Raw genomic sequence first — 18,495 nt, 5'->3', positions numbered from 1 at the left:
TGAACACTATAACCGTGCTCTACAAGGAAAAACAATATTTATAACAAAAAAAATTGTTACAAAAAATCAAAATTTTGAAACAAAAGGATTTTGTAACAAAAAAAAGGGGCCATTGCAGTATGTCCCGTTACAAAAAATTTTTGTAACAAAAAACGGAACTGTTATAATTCATAGTGATATTTTGTAACAAATTTTTTTGATACAATCAAAAGTCGTTACAAAAGTGGTAACAAATTTTGATCTTCAAGATATTTTTGGTGACAATCTATTTTTTCCTATCATTAAATTTTGTTACAAAATGTAACTTGATTTTGTAACATTTTTTTTAGTTACAAAAGCAAAATAATTATTTTGTAACAATTTTTTTTAATACAAATTGCATGCATAATTTACTAAATTATTTTTTTAATTAACTAATATATTAACTATTTTACTAAGCAAGTCTACATTTATATAATATGTAAAAACATACATAATTCAAACATGCCTCATTTAGCTCAAATTGTTTTAAAACAAAATATTAGTGAGTACATTGATTAGTTCTACAAGTTATATGTCTTGCACAAGTTCAACCAAAAGTTAAAAGTTCTAACATAGATTAGTGTCTTTATGAATCAAAATATTCTTGAGCCCTCAAGTTAGCATGTGGTCACCAGTTCAGCACTCCTGTAAATAAGAAAAATCGAAACAAAAAATTAGAAACAAAATATAACACTAATTATAATTTTTTCATTAAATTTTATCCAAAATGTTTAGAAAAATTTGGGCAAAATCTCCCCTAAAACTTGGATATTTCCATCGTCTACGGTTCCAACAAAAACAACCAATTCACAACTTATTTCTCAACCAATACACAACCAAATTTATCAAACCAAATTTAGGCATGAATTAAAATGAACTTGAATATGCCATACAACTAACCATTAGCAACTGTGCTCCATCCTTTACTCTTGCCCTTTGTATTGTATCACAACATATGGATCTATTTTGCCTATTAAACACAAAAAATAAATTATAAAAACTTGTTAGCATATTTATTAGCATATTAGAATTGCACAACTTGAACATAGTTAGAATGTTTATTAAATAATACCATCCATTTGAGTATTAAAAGGAAAAGAATTAGCACAAAAAAGAAATTAGGAGAATATATAAAACCAAGTATAACATATCCAGATTTGGTAAGTATAACAAATAGTAACACATGACACTTGGTATTTATATAAAACCAAGTAAAAAATATCCAGATTCTTTGGTAAGCCAGAGCATCTAGTGTACAACGACAATCAACATACTAATCACTGAACAAATTCAATCAAAAAAAGGAGAATAGTAAAACAAAATAAAATAAATAAATAAAGGCATATTAAATAAAGGACAGAAGATGTTAGAAGGCTCACCATGCGGATGCTGACAACATTAGACTGAGCTTTCATAATCTCGACATCACGCAAGTTGCTGCTTCCAATCAGAAAGCAAGGTCTCATCCTGTACAAGTTTCAAACTGATCCTTGAACTATTGATGGCAACCAAACAAATTGTACAATAATATTAATCTATGGTGATACCTGAGGTAGCTGTATAGTCATTCTGGTTCACGAACGGCAGCAACAATGGAGCACGAACGGCGACAGCTTCTTCCTCCCGCTCGCGCTCCTCCTCTCCGCCTCGGACTCGATGATGGCGACGCGTGGAAGACAGCTCCCTCTCTCGCACAGTTTTCTCAACGGCGTCCCCTTCTCTCCTCTTCGTCAGTGGAAGCGGCGGCGGCTTCGCAATCCACAGCAGCATCAACGGTGGTGGTGAGACCCACGGCGCCGGTGCTGTCTTGCTCTGCTTCTCTCTTCTCCCACAGCTCTGATTTTCCCTCTCTTCCCTCAAACTCTCACCGTTTCTTTCTTTCCCTTTCTTTTTTTTTTTTTCTGTGTTGGTGAGGGGTAACAAGGTGAGGGTGGGTAGCGGTAGTAGAGGGCTACGATTTGTGTAGGTTAGTGTTAAATTAGGGTTTTGGGTAGTTTAGGAAATCTAAATAAAAGTAGGGTAATAATGTAATTTTATAAAATAAATGAAAGGATAGAATAATAATAAAAAATTAAATTAAATATAAAATATCCATCTTTAAAATACCTTTCAATTACAAATTTGTAAATTAATTTTAATTAAATTCTAATTAAATAAAAATTAGAGATAAATAAATTAATTTTATTTCATTTATAAATAAGGTTAAAAAAAATATAAATATTTAAAATTAAGGCATATAAAATATTCACTATTTCTCAATTATAAAAACTCTAAATCAAAATAAGAGTTTACTCAACTTTTATATAAAAATCTCCAAAATACAGTCTTAAATAAATATAATACATCAGAAATAATTAATTAATAACTTTTAAAAATTTAGGGGTCTTACACACTGCGACGATTGAGAGCTTTAAGGTTTGTTTGGAGGGGTTGAGAATTTTAATTATGTATGTGTAATAGTGGGGAAATTTTTAAAATTATGCAGGAAAATTTTATAATTTGTCACAAATAAAATATTTTGTATAAGCTTTTAAAAATTCTCACTAAAAAACCTCCACTAATTATTAAAAAATTTGTAGTGTAAAAATCTGATTATTAATAAAAATTATATATTAATTATTTAGAAGAATATAAAATAATATTTATAATTTTTAAAAATTAATGAATACATAAAAAATTTTAATTTTTGAAATAAAATAAAATTATTTTAAAAAAAATATATCCACAATTTTTTTACTTCTTAAAGTGTTTAACATTTTGAAAAAAAAAATTATTATAAAATATACTTATATTTTGTGATAAATAATTAACTTGTTACAAATAATATTGAATTTTGTGAAAAATTAATTTTTTGTTACAAAACATTTGGAATTTTTGAAAAAAAAATTGTTACAAAATATTTTAAATTTTTTTGCAACTTTTTTTTTTTTTGGTTATAAAATATTACAATATTTTGTAACAAAACACTATATTATTACAAAAACTAACATAATTTGTAACAAAATAAAACAACTTGTTACAAAATATTATTATATTTTGTAATAACATATAATGTTGATACAAAACATTATTCTTTTGTAACAATCAAAATTTATTATTATAAAATATTATTTTTTATAATAATTTTAAATTTGATACAAATTTTTTGTTATAAATATTCAATTTTTTTATAGTGGTGAATATAAAAACTGACTATGGATAAAAAATTTGTGATTATAAGTCTATGACCACAATAAAATAGGTTACGATACAAAAACTGTAATCATAGATCAAAAATCATAATCATACATCTATAATCATCCTTTTCAATAGCTATATTGTCAGTTTGTCACCATAGACTTTTTTTTTTTTTGGGTTGAGTGTACCAAAGGATTGAGGTATGGAAGAAAATGAATAAAGTTTTGTATCAAATAGTAGAATAGAACATTATGGTGGTAATGGATGGTAATAGTTAACTATTCCTAGAAGAATTGGCACAACTTATCGCCTCAGTGGGAGAACGATCAAAATCCTTGGTAGTTGATAGGCATAAAAAATCTTTCTTTGTGTACGTGTCCCTTTGGTGATCATGACAACACCTTAGCATGTGTTTTTATGAGAGCAGAAACTGCTTCTATGTTAGCGTGTAAAAGGTTAACAACTCAATTAACCATGATGTTCAAGTTATTATATACCAAGAAATGATATTATCATATTTGATGTTGTTAACACTTCTACCAACTAAAATGATGCACTAAAAATGAATAAAAATATCACGCACCGGCAAAGTCACAACATAACTAGTAGGCTGTCCATGGATCGAATAATATCCGCATATTCGCGATAATTATTCGCATTCGATTTGAATTTTATAGATATTATCCATCCGCAGAATTATTGGATCGGATCCGCATTATGGTAAGATCGGATTGCGGATTTGGCAGTGATATCCGCAAATCCGTATATCCGCACGTCTCATATAAATAGCATAGTTTAAGAAAGCAAATCCTAATGTGATATAAATTTTAGTGTGTTGTTTTATGAATTTTATAATATCTTATTTTTAAATTTTTATGTTGTACTTTAACTTAGAATAATTAAACTTAAATCTTGTATTATTATTTTTCTTTTGTTATTCAAGAGAACTTTTATTGATAATATTTTATGAGTAAATAAGTTTAAATAGGTGAAAAAATAGATTTTTTAGAGTCAAAAAGGACTTTAAAACAATTTTTTTGGATTATGCGGATATACTCAATATCCGATCCGCAAATATGCAGATCGGATCGGATCTAACTTAAAAAAAATACGAATATCATATTCGATCCAATTTGATAAATACAGTGCAGATCAAATAGAATTATAGGCTATATCCAATTCGTGTACAACCTAATCACTATGTGCAATGAAACATTGTAAAATAAACCATGAAGCGGCCAAAAAATTCTCAAAGAGAATCAAATTAAAAACAACGCATTCATTTAATAATACATATAAAAAGAGACATAATAAGCTTAAAGCACCACATCCAAATTTCAACCTACATATTCCTCCCCCACCCATTACATCAAACATAAGAAATAAAAATAACAAGAACAAACATAAGAAATAAAAATAACAAGAACTTATTCATCATGACATCTTATTTATTCATCTTCAAGAAAGGGGAAACGGGAAACGGGAAAAAAAGGTCCAACTATATATTCATTGTTGATTTGTATCCTGATATACCCACGACCCATCAATCCAATCTATGTGAACCCTAATTTGGGAAGAAGGATAAACAATCTCCTCATTTGTGGAAGAAAAATACACAGAATATCTCGAACCCCTCTTACTGGTAATTTTTCCAACCCACCAACCATCATTGGCAAATACATCAACATTTTGATTAACAATGAATTCATGAGATCCAAGATCTTCCAATGGAATAGGGCGAAGGTCCTTAAGTTTCACCATCTCAACGAGAGGCTTATTAGGCTCACTAGCACTTAGAAGGTTTTTATATTGGACAAGGTAGCAGCTATTACCAAGGCATGAAACAATGGTGGCTTCATAATAAGAACCAAAAAACCCTTCTTCTTTACCACACACCTCCACTTTCTGCCCTATTTGAAACCTGACTCTACTCCTAAATGGTGGACGCATGACTACAAAAAAATGGTTATGGAGGAAAGATGGTTATGGGATTATGAGCAATTGATATATGACTATGTGAACACTTATATAGTTGAGAATCGTGGTTTTTTGTTGTTTGTTTTTTAATAAAAAATGGATGAAATAAATTTATGGCTTTGGAAAATTGTCTCATAAAATCTATAGAATAAATATCTCTTTTTGTTTTTGGTATGTAATAAGTAACCATTAATTTTTTGTTTCAATGCTTTTGATTTTATATCCATCTATTGGATTTTCTTCTCTAAATTTGCAACTTTGGATGGAAAATTTAGCAAAAGTTTTGGAAATTTAAGGACAGAAATGTTTGGTAATAAAAAAAATAGTTAAAATTGTTAGAATTTATCTTATTAATATTTATTAATTCTAACAACAATTAATAATAAATAATAAATAATATAAGTTTAGACTATTTTTTTGTCTCTCTAACATTATCAATTTGATGAAATGAATTTGCAATTTATTATTACTTAAAGGATTTGAATGTTTTACTGTTAGGTATTAATTGTTTAAAAGTGTCATATAAATTGTGAAAATACAAATGATATTCATGGAAAAGTATAGATAGACAATGAAAATACTAATAAATAATGTAAACAATAGATATATTGGATATTCATTTTACTAGGTGTACAGATGATTATTTTAATATTAAAATTTAGGTAAATAATTTGAAGATGTAGTATATTTTTATTTAATTGATGGTTGTTCATGTTGTTCAAAATAGTCATTATTTACCTAACACTTCCCTAAATTTATTCTTTTCGCATTCATTCATTATAATAATAAACTTAATGATCAATTTAATTGATATTAAATTAGAATATTATTTGTCTCGTAGTCATTTATTAATTATTTGTAGTCATAATAAGAAGTTATTATATTTGTATTTTTGTATAAAATAAATTTTAAAAATATTTAATAGCGTAAAGTATCGTTTTTGTCCTCAACGTTTGGGGTAAGTCCCAAAGTTGTCCCTAACGTTTCAATCGTCCTATTTAACTCCCTAACGTTTCAAAATTGACTCAATGTTGTCCTGCCGTTAGGGTTCCATTAACAAAATTGACGGCGGGACAAAATTGAGACGATTTTAAAACGTTAGGGAGTTAAATAGGACGAAAACATTAGGGACAAAAACGATACATAAAAATAAATTTTAATTTAATTTTATCTTTCAATAATATTAATTTTTTACTGTACATAGTATTCAATTATTTTTTAATTATATCTAAATAAATTACACTTAATCACATTACTTTCATTTTAAATAAATTTATTTTTTTATAATTTTAAAGAATTTTGATACATGGGCGGAACTAGATGAAATATTAGATGGGAGCTAAAAATATTTACACAATGAAATAAGACTAAAATAAAATTTTAAGGGGGGTTAAACTGAAATTTACATCTAAAAATTTAAAATTAGGGGGGCGATTGCCCTCTTTTGGTTCTATGTGGCTCCGCCATTGGATACATTAGAGACAAAAAGTATAATTTATATTTTATTGTATATATATTTTTTTTTCTGCAAGTTTATATACTAGTCATTTTATAAACATTTTATGATAACTAAAAATCCTTAAAAATAAAATTATAAAAAAATTAATTTATTTAAAATGAAAGTAATATGATTAAGTGTAATTTACTTAGATATGATTAAAAAAAATTGAATACTATGTATGGTAAAAAATTGATATTATTGAAGGATAAAATTAAAATTTATTTCCATGTATCATTTTTGTTCCCAACGTTTTCGTCCTATTTAAGTCCCTAACGTTTTAAAATCGTCTCAATTTTGTTCCGCCGTCAATTCTGTTAACGGATCTCTAACGGCAGGACAACATTGAGTCAGTTTTGAAACGTTAGGGACTTAAATAGGACGATTGAAACGTTAGGAAAAACTTTGAAACTTACCCCAAACATTGGGAACAAAAACAATACTTTACTCTATTTAATATTATTAAAAATATATATTTTTTTAATAATTGAGGTAAACAAATAAAGAATATCAAAATAAAATTATATCTAACATATTAAAAAAAATCTCAAAATAACTATCTAAAATAAATTAATCACGAGATTTTCAACAAAGAAAAAATAAAAAAATATTATTTTATTATCAAATTTTAATTTAAAAATTTTATTTAAGAGATTAACATATTTATTTCTTAATCTAAGTTTATGAATTTAATTATAATATTTTTAAGATAAAAAAATTATTAATTAATAATATAATAATTTAATTCTCTAATTTAATAACAAATAATTATGTATGATTATAGTATAATTTATATAATTTATATTTAGTTTAATTAATAATAAATTAAAATATTATATTTTTCCTAAAAACATAATCATATATGTTTCTATTATTAACTGATTTAAAATATTATTACACATATTTTAACTTTAATAATATATAAATATCTTTTTTTTCATAATCATATATTAGTATACAGGTTCCTTTCATAAGCACAATGCTTTTAAGATTAGAAAAGACATTATTAATTAATGATATAATAAAAAATATTAAAATAAAATCATATTCAATACATCACAAAATAAAATCTCAAAATAACTATTTAAAATAAACTAATCATGATATTTTCAACCGTGAAAATTTTGAAATATTACTTTACTATCAAAATTTAATTAAAAAAATTTGTTTAATAGACTAATATATTTATCCTTAATCAGAGTCTATGCATTTAATTATAATACTTTTAAAATTAAAAAATAAATTATTAATTAATGATAAAATAATTAGTGTAACACCCTAACTATCAAAATGTTACGCTTCCGGCTGCGCCGCCCTGATAGTTCGGGTATTACGACGACTCCTATAATATTTAATAATGAAATACGAGCATGTTTAAAACTTTAAACCATATAACCACCCCAAGAATACTTTTTGTTAGATACATACAATACAACTTACAAAACTCACAAAGAATATATATTAATAATTTTACAAGCATCTCATATAAAAATCTTATCCCTCTTACAAAACTTGCAAAGTCAAAGGCGAGGGAAATTTAAATACTAAAACAATACAGAAATATCGTCTAACAGAAAAGAAATAAGCTCTTTCGAACTTCGTCGTCCATAACCTGAAAAGAGAAAAGACCTATAGGGGAGTGAGAACATCATCCTCGAAAGGGTTCTCACTATAGGCGGGTTGCAGAATTACTATAATAGGATACGCGAGATAAAATCGTTACAGTGATTAATAACCACCTTATGTATTTTTTCAAAAACAAAGGCCTACTATAAAAAAAGTATCTGAAATCTTTTCTGAAAGAGGAAACTGTTCATTTCTTATAAATTCAAAAGCCTTTCAAAAAGTTCATCTATGCTTAACCAGGTTAGTTTTTCATACTTTTCCAAACCAGAAACATCAACCAGACATGGCCTTCGGCCCACCTCATGATCAACCACGGCTCTAGGCCCAAATAACCCAAATAACAACCAATTACCATAGTCCAACAGAGTCTCAGGTGCAAACACAAATGGGAAAGTTCAAGCACAAACAAACAGTTACTGCAAGTAGAACAATTAGTAGATAATCACAAGTAATCACAAAGGCAAACCAAGTACAATATGCACATCCAAACAATGTCACATAGATGCATATGATGAATGCCTGTCCTAGTGGTTGATGATATCATCTGTCGGTTATAAAGCCAACCCGATAAGTTCTGGTAGCTAATCATTGGACCGTCCCTCTGTCGTGCATCATCAACCCAAGTTATTCACAATCATAATCATAATTCACATCTAACACCCTCACTGGTGTTTATTCACGGGGGCGAGCTCATCCGGAACTTTCACAGTGTCTGGCCACACTTACGACATAGGGTCAGCAGAGTATCGAGTCTCAACCTGGAGCACGTGGTGGCTAGCCACTGCTTTCACCTAGAGAAACTCGTATCTCAGATAATTGGAAGTGCAACAATCACTTTATCAGCTCAAAATCATTCATATTCATACTCAGTCATCCGGCTCATAACATATTCCACAATCAGCCATAATTCATTATCATATACAGCCATTCCGGCTCATAACATAAAAGCACTTCCACCATCCAACATCATCAAACTCATAAAATCATCATTCAAGCCATAAATCACTTTTTCTCAATTCAATTTACTTTGAAATCGAAAATCAATTCTTTCCAGTCTTGGCTTTAAAATCCCCATTTCACAAATCTTTTCAGGCTCATAGCCACTTTTCCTCAAATGTAACTTTCTCCTTTCTAAAACAAAGTCACCCTCAGCATCATATTTCCAAAATTCCAAAACCAGGCCAAATTAAAATCTCCTTTGAAGGATTCAAAATCATTCATCCTAATATAGGATTCGATAATAAAATTTCTCAGCCGAGTCTCAAGACTTTAGGGAAAGACAACCTATCTCAATTTCTTAAAAATTCATTGAAATTCTTAAAATCATAGATCCTTAGTTTAAGCAAATAAAAACAGATATATAATTCTCACACCAGTATCAATTTATAAACAATTCCAGATATAAAATATTCTTTTAGAAAAGCCCCTACCTTAATACGCAAAACCATAACCCAAACAAGTCACATGAACCTTCTCTCTCAACCCGAAATCACCGACAACCCACTACAAGAGGTGCGGGACTTAGCAGCCCCAAATGGCCGGCCGTTGTCCCCAACCGCCCCAAATTGGCTGATTTGTGGCGAATCCTGCTGCAAAATTTGGAGCCGCTCCAAATTAATTGAACCGAGGTGGTAATCGGCTCTCACCGCAGTAAATAACTATGGGGGGAAAGGGGTTTTGCCTCACTAATGAAATACCCAGACCAAATTAATTTTGCGCCATAACCTTCAAGTATTTGGCGTGAGAACCCTTCCTCAGAGCCAAGGTATAGCAATCACTGGTCTCCTTCCCCGCCGTCCTTACCCTTCCCTCTGTCAGATCCAACTGAGTCCGCTTCATCGTTCTGTGTAGGTCAACAGGCTCCTCCCTCAGCCGTGTAGCTCCCGTGCACGAAGGTGAAGTAGAAGGGGTCGTCCGAGTTTTCTCCTTCTGCCGTGCATGTGCGTGACGTCGTCGGTGTCATCCCAATCCATCCGTCCCTGTGTCATCCTTGGCAGCCTTCTCCCCTTTGGCGGTGCTTCGCGTTACCGATTGCAATAGACTCCCCTCTCAGTGGTATGTTCCTCTCCCTCATCCCAATTCAAGTTTCGGGGCTATTGAGAAAACTATTCTTGCATCAATTTAATCTTTATGCTTTCTAAATTTTGGTCTGAACAACGTATTTTGATTAATTTTGACCAAATTTTTTTTCAATTTAACACTCAGATTGAATTTTTCTCCAATATCTGAACCCCTGTGTTTTTAGGAGTTAGTTGATTTCCTAGTTAAATGCTGAAATAACCTGCTTGCTTTGCGTTGAACCTGTGATTGCTTTCTTTCTTATCAAGACCCATGCACTTTCATATTTTCTTTTATTTTACTTTTTTCGTTTTTCATTCCCCGAAAGTCTGATATTGTAATCTCTGCACATTGTTGTGGAAGATGATTACTCTTAGCTTGGGACTTAATTTCATAGATTCGCAAATGTCAGATATTTCGATTTAATTATGATATAATATTTGTTTATTTCGATTATCTGCGATGGTGGCTGGAGATATATGAATGATTGGTTGGTGTTCTGTTCACGTTATCAATTGGCAATAATTTTGGAATAACATGGGGATCGGGTCAAGTTCTTTTTTATTCGAAATTTTTATATGAGTTTTAATTTGAGCTAATTACAATAGAACGTTACCTTTTAAAATCAAAGTAGAACAATTGACATAGTATTAATGAAATTATATTTTATAGTGTTGATTAATAAGACTCTGAATAGTCTTCATCATTAGAAGTTGGAGATGTTTGTGTTTTTGAGCTCATCAATGAAAAAGATCTGTTTGATGTTCATATTTGTAGAGCCCAATGCTAGGGTAATGTATTATAACTTCAGGAACTAAGAGCTCATAATTCTTAAATAATATTAATTTTGCGAAGATGTATCACCTTTTTTTTCCTTTTCTGTTGAATCAAACTTTTATATTTGGTTTGGACCAGTTATATATATGTATGAACTAAGTATTTTAATTTTATTTCTTGTTTTGTCACTTCAAATTAAATTATTATCTTCTCAAAGTGAAAGACAAGGTTGCATTTCGTATAAGGATAAGAAAAAGTGGGCCAGAATTTTTCATGGATTTGATTCAAAATTGTAAAATTTGAACAAATTGGATAGGTTAAGAATTTTTTAACATAATTTTTGAGTCTTTTCCACATTTAAGAACCTTATTGATACATTAAAGATAAAACCATTTTTAACTACCACTAGCACTTAATCCTCTATAACTTCCGTTGCTGTCATCTTCTTTCGCTTTTTCAATTAACTTATCTTCTTACCAGAGACTGTAACTGTGTCTATGAACAAGAAGAACATCCATGGCTTCCTCTAGTTTCCAAAGAAACAAGCATTCTCCTTCCTCTGTGATCTGTTTTGAATGTTTATTTTCCATGGTTTTAATCTCAAGATCTCTCATAAGCTTATCAATATCTTGGTTACCATTGTTCAATGTTTCCTCTAATTCTCGGAGTTAAATTCTGACTTTCTCTGAACTCAATTTGTTTGCATTGAATCAGGTTCTCTGACGGGTGGGTATATCGGAGCTCTTGAATAATTTACTTGGGGTATATTCTTGTACCTGCAACTGTGACATGTATTATCAATGGAGTAGAACCAATAAGTCTTGCACAAAGTCTTTTCGGAAATTTATTAAGTATTCATTTTTAATCTAAAGACTTATAAATTAATGGCAAACCACTCCACATATCTATTTGTTCTATTATTCAAGATGTTCTACCAACCTGATTCAGTAAAATTAATTCTGCATTATTATTATAAATGTAATCTTAGTGATTGAACTTGGTAGGGATGAATATGGTATTTCGTTACTTAAGACTAAAATAATAACATTGAAAGGTTCAATTGACACTGAGGAAGATGCCCTGTCTTCATTATTTTGATGAGCATGGAGTTATATGAGACGTTATATTCTTAGTGATTGACTCATTAGTGATATTTTTAGTGATTGACTCATTAGTGAGGTTGTAATTCAAATTGGTCCACTTTAATCCTTTTCTTCTTGATTTGGTACCAATTTACTATTTTTTTTGTGTTAGTGATCTTACTCGTACCTGGCCTCCTTGTGGTAGCTTTTCTTCTTCTCCTTGAATTGCTTTTAGTAATTCCACTTAGTTATTGGACGAAACAGGTTTATTTTATTGCCATGGTGTCATTTTCCATTTCATTCTTGGTGGTATATTTAGGAGGTTTGTTTATGAATCTTTATTTACCTTCATCCTGTTTAATATGGCTATGCAGCCCACATCTATTCATAACATATATTCTCAATTTTAATTACATGTAAAACCGCATCAGTTGAAAGGGCTTATTCCTTTCACCATAGCTGGTTAATTATTAGACTTTAAAAACATTTGCAGTGTTTAGGATTTGAATATTTGTGTACGCTTGATATTTTTATATTCCCCTATTTTGATGAGCATGGAGTTATATGAGATGTTATTATTTGATACGTGTATTCCACGATGAAAACTTAAGTCTTTATTTATCTTTTCACCATGTAAATGATTTTGGATGCAGATTTTGAAGGCAAGACAGATCTCAACATTCGTGCTTTAGAGGTTGTGGAAGAACTTAGAACTAAAAGAGCAGACAAGCAGGTCAGTTATTAGTTATCACCCTTGAATGCTAAGATCCATATGTCGTTGTCAGTGGTGTAAACTCTGGATCATTGTTTGACCTTTTTCCTTTTTATGGTTTTCTCGTTGTCATTATACTATTAATATAGTTGTTTGATCACTATTTTAGAGGAGCATACTAACAATTCTTTTGACTTTCTAACAATTTCCAAACAGTCTATGCTCCTGTTAGTGGCTTTTAACAAAGACAGGGCATCTTTACCTCAACCTCTGCTAATTAGAATTTAGGTGAAAAAATTACAACCTCACAAGATGCACAAAATAATGAGTCAATCCTATGTATTCCATACTCAAAATAAGTCTTCATTTCTTTTATTATATATATTGTGTTCTTATATTGATACTTTCATTTTGGGTGTTTTCAAGCATAAAAATATCCTCCATGTCATCACTTTTACCATTTTGATTTACCCATTTTCATTTCTATATTAGTGACTTCGCCAACTCATACATTATATTTTAATACTATACTAATTTCTCATTTTTTTTATTTCTCAGATTAATATAATATTCCTCTTTTTCTTTTTTAAGGAAGGAATTTTATTTTCCATTTCAAATATTTGGCATCGGACCCAGAGTTTCTTTCTTCCAGTAATTTTTTTTGAAAGTGCATCATTTTTCAATGAGTAAGCAAATTTCTCCTACATTTCTGGTGCCTGTGTATTATCCTGTATGCTAGTAAATGTGTGTTTTATTATTCGGTTTAAAAGTCAATCGCCCATTCTATATCAAGTGTTAATTATTTACTTTTTTCTCGTGGTCTGACTTTATTTTACGATTTGTCGTCATTCCAATTTTTTCATTAAACTAGATATCGATAAGAGTTAGATTTCAAAGTCACGAGTTGGTGCAGAATATAGGGACGGTTTGACCAGATTCCTAGATTTTGCATTTGCCAATGCATCATCTTATGGGATGATACGTTGTCCATGTCCGAAGTGTGGCTTCTGCCTCTTACAAAATAGAGAGGATGCGTTTGATCACTTGGTGATCAATCCTTTTCCGTCTACTTACACATTTTGGATCCATCACGGTGAGAGATGCGGGGTCGAGCGCTCTTGTGACGGACAAGAAGATCAATCTGAACAACATTTCAACGGCCCGATGCTTGATATGGTCCACGGTGCATTCAACTTCTCAGGACTTCCCGGTCCCGAAGAAGACTCAGAGAATGAACATGACGGCGGTGCTATGGATGAGTTGCCTTACTTATACAATGAACCTAGTCGAGAGACCCGCAACTTTCACGACCTACTCGAAGACGGAGAGCAGGAATTATACCCAGGATGTTCAAAGTTCTCTAAGTTGTCTTTCTTGGTGAGGCTCTATCACATTAAGTCCATGTGCGGAGTGAGCGATAAGGCCTTCGGAATGATATTGGAGTTGCTCGCGGACGCCTTTGAGCATGCCCGGATTCCATCCACTGTGCACGATGCCAAAAAAGTCATAAGAAAACTCGGTCTCACGTACAAGAAGATAGATGCATGTCCAAATGACTGCATGCTATACCAGGGCAATGACCAAGAGCTGACCAAATGCAAGCAGTGTGGGACATCGAGATGGAAGCATAAGACTAAGAAGAACTCTAGGGTGAGGATCAAGATGGTTGTCAAAAAGAACAGCAAACCACAAGCGGTGAAGATTCTTCATTACTTCCCCCTTATTCCACGATTGCAGAGGTTATATATGTCTAGTAAGACAGCCGTTGACATGATGTGGCATAAGAGAGGTCATAACTCTGATGGTATGTATAGGCATCCAAGGGACGCCAAGGTATGGAAGTCATTTGACGTACGATATCCTGACTTCTCTCGTGATCCACGTAGTGTTCGCCTAGCATTAACTAGCGATGGCTTTAACCCTTTTGGGAACATGAGCTCAAAGTACTCAATTTGGCCAGTGGTTCTTATCCCGTATAACATACCGCCCTGGATTTGCATGAAACCCACTTCGTTTATCCTCTCTATGATTATTGCTGGTCCTAAAATGCCTGAAAATGACATAGATGTGTACCTAGAGCCGTTGATCAATGAGTTGAAGCAATTATGGAGGGGTGTTGAAATTTATGATGCAGTCGAGAAAAAAACCTTCAAGATGCATGCTGCGTTGATGTGGACAATCAGTGATTTTTCAGGCTTGGAGAACTTATCTGGGTGGAACACGTACGGTGGGAGAGCCTATCCTGCGTGCAATTTGGATGCTGAAACTAACAGCCTTATACACAGCCAGAAATGGTGTTTCATGGGTCATCGTCGCTTTCTGAATCATGACCACAAATACAGAAAAGACCGGTACTCCTTTGATGGAAAGATAGAGGATAGAGGTCCGTCTATTAGAGTCTCTGGTAGAGACATTATCCGGCAGTTAGAGGGTGTGCATGTCCAATTTGGCAAGGTGCAATCGATTACAGGGAAAAGGACACGCGGACAGCAAACTCCCATGCAAGACAAGACTTCTTGGAAGAAGAGGAGTATATTCTTTGAGCTGCCATATTGGGAGAACAATGAATTGCGTCACAACCTTAATGTCATGCACATAGAGAAGAATGTGTGCGACAACATAGTATTCACTATAATGAACGAGAAAGGTAAGTCTAAAGACCACATTAAAGCTCGAAGAGACCTCCAGTCGATGGGAATCAAGCATGATTTGTGGTAAGTATTTATGTTTTTTGTAATTTTTTTATTAATAACCTATAATACTTTTAAAAACATTACAAAAAAAAAAATTCAACACAAATGTACGAAAACGTATTTTCATTCAACTATTTTTATATTTTATATAAAAATATTATTTATATACTTAAATCAGTTAATAAAATTAACATAAATATTAGTTTGTTATAAATATATACATAACAAACTAATATATTCGTTAAGTATTTATTTTTTATTGTAATTTTTCTTTCAATACCTACTAATACTTTTAAAAAAATTACAAAAAACTAAAAAAACACAAACTTAAATTTTAAATTAGATAAGCCACTGCCCCTTAAATCCTTATTTTTCCCCTAATACCAATAATCCTTATTGTAGCTTGCTTCGTCCAGGTTCATCTCCTCCACGTCCGTCTCTGCGGTTTGCCAGCATCCTGGAGCCCCTTCTCTCACTCCCCGATCCCCGTGGTTCCTCTCTCACCCTCACTCCAGTCATCCCGCTGCAGGTAAGCACGATTAATCCTAGTTCCTCCCTTCAATATTCACAGCATCCAACTTAGGCAATGCTATTAACGACAATATGTTTAGTTTGTATTTAGTATGTAAGGGTCCCTAGAAATTCATTAGACTGAATGGAACCCCTTAGCAATCTTATCAAGTCTTTGATTAAATTGATTGTCCATAGAAATTCATGTTTGATTATCCAAATTTAAAGTAGGCCTACAAATGTTCCAAGCTCCAACATCTTGGTTCAACTCATTGATTGCAACTTTTATGAAACTCTATTCTATTATAACTAAGTATGATGTTTTTTCAATTTGTTAAACATGCTACTCATAAGTCCCAAGCTTAAAATTAACTTCCAATAGTGCAGAATATTATTATGGTACTAGGCATTATAGAGAAATTGTGAGTACGTCAATGTTTTTTTATGCCTAACATATTTGATTTCCTTGTTAATATACTCTCTTAACTGATGTACTCATGTACTCTCGTATTTTTCGAATGCAGTTGGGAAAGATGATAATTTATATTATGATGTACATATTAATCGTTATTACTGCGCTATTTTCGGCTTACTAATTTTTTTATCTAAGCTATATTCGGGTTAATAAAAATGATACATGAATAATTATATTTAACATAAATAATTGAATAATTATATTTAACATGAATAATTATATTTAACATAAATTAATAATTTGATTCTAGGCATCATAAAAAATTGTGAATACATCAATATTTTTTTATGCCCCACATATTTGATTTCTTTGTTAACATGGTCTCTCAACTCATGTACTCATGTAACTGGGGTATGCCGGTGTCCTTTTTGCATGTTAATTTATATTATTATGTACATATTAATTGTTATTACTTCGTTTTAATCTGAATGCAGTTGGGAAAGATGCCCCGGGTAGGTCGTTTCACGAAGAAAGCCTATGTAGACATAGCATGTCAGCAGCCTCAAGTGGGAGGTCATGGGCTTCAACTTCGCAGAGAGCAGACTGCCAATTCCGCCGTCCAGTGGCAGTAGTTCCTCCACATCCTCGTCTTTACGCCCCTTTCGTCCGCCCTGAACCGAACCACTGCCTGCTCCATAGGCTTCCATGAATGATGTTCAAAACTCGGAACCGGACGTCGAAGAGGTAGACCCAGAGGCAGATGAGGTAGATTCTTTTGACCAACATGTTGATAATCTTTTTGCTGCATCGGATGCTCAAAAGCGCAAGGGACGCAAGACCACAGAATTTTGGGATGTTAAAATAATTGGTATAAGAAAACTTATTTAATTCTACTTTTCATTGCCCTATTTTTCTATGATGTATTCGCAGCTTGACTCCAATGGTAGCTAACTAAGAATTAATATGTTTTACAGAATCCGATGGCACAATCAAACATGTCAAACTGAGTGTGAAGGAAGCTATGAAACCACCTAACGGAAGAAAGGTTGTACTCAGGTTTAACAGTGCACTGCAACCAATTGGGGATGAAGCAGGTCTACTGAGCGGCGTTATGGGATTGCTAGTATCTGACTGCACCAAATTCCCAATCTGCGAGAGGGACTGGAGAAAGGTTCGCACCAGGGACAAAGTCTATAATGAAATAGTAAAGGTAAAATGTTATTTTTATTTCTTCGTACCATTCCAAACTCATACTTTGAACACTACTCACAACTTAATTTTAATGTTGTAGGAAATGTTCCATTTTGAAGAAGATAGTAGAGGAATTATAAAGCGTATAATATTCAAAATGCTAGGAAGGGCTTGGAAGGAAACGAGGAATAGATTATACCATCACTTCTATGACCCAGAACTTTCACTTGAAGAAAATATTGAAAACCACCCAGATAGAATTACTGAGGACAATTGGAAATGGTTTCTCGATTATCGCCATAGCGACGAGACATAGGTCATATAGTTTTGTTTCATAACAGAAAAAGTCCATTTATGTCACATTGAGTTAGTCAGAACTAGTGTCCAGTAACTCTTAATTTGTTGGCATGACAGGCGATTTGTAAGAAAAATGCTGAGAATCGATCAAAGTAGCTTTACACCCACACCGGCGGATCGAAAAGCTTGGCTAGGCACGGAGAAGAAGAGGTAATCCAATTTTGGGAATGTTTTTGAATTATCTGTTCTTATACTTAATACTTTGTCATGGTTATTGGTACAGTCGGAACGACAAGGGAGGAGAGTTGGTAGAGGAGAGTTGTATCTCTTAACGCACAAAAGATCTAATGGGGCCTATATCCATGATGCAGCTCGTGCTATTGGAGTAAGTAATGTGTTGAGAATCGGGAAGTAGTGTCTCCTATGTTTTAGTTTTTAAAATTTTATTGGAAGTTTGTGCA

General features: G+C 31.9%; 1 protein-coding gene and 1 pseudogene across 1 annotated transcript; one reads left to right on the top strand and one right to left on the bottom strand.

The window, feature by feature from the left end:
* Positions 1-4,704: 4,704 nt before the first annotated feature.
* Positions 4,705-5,148, bottom strand: LOC107634297 (Plant Tudor-like protein). The gene has a single exon (XM_016337839.3). The coding sequence runs from the start codon at positions 5,146-5,148 to the stop codon at positions 4,705-4,707; it is 444 nt and encodes a 147-aa protein (XP_016193325.1).
* A 2,815-nt stretch (positions 5,149-7,963) lies between these two features.
* LOC110269413 (uncharacterized) lies at positions 7,964-17,178 on the top strand (annotated as a pseudogene).
* The last annotated feature ends 1,317 nt before the right edge of the window (positions 17,179-18,495 follow it).

Source organism: Arachis ipaensis, chromosome B3 (assembly GCF_059453495.1).
Source record: "Arachis ipaensis isolate K30076 ecotype BB chromosome B3, ASM5945349v1, whole genome shotgun sequence".
Classification (NCBI taxonomy): Eukaryota; Viridiplantae; Streptophyta; class Magnoliopsida; order Fabales; family Fabaceae; genus Arachis; species Arachis ipaensis.
The sequence above is the reverse complement of the archived record's forward strand: the minus strand, read 5'-3'. Positions and strand labels throughout refer to the sequence as shown.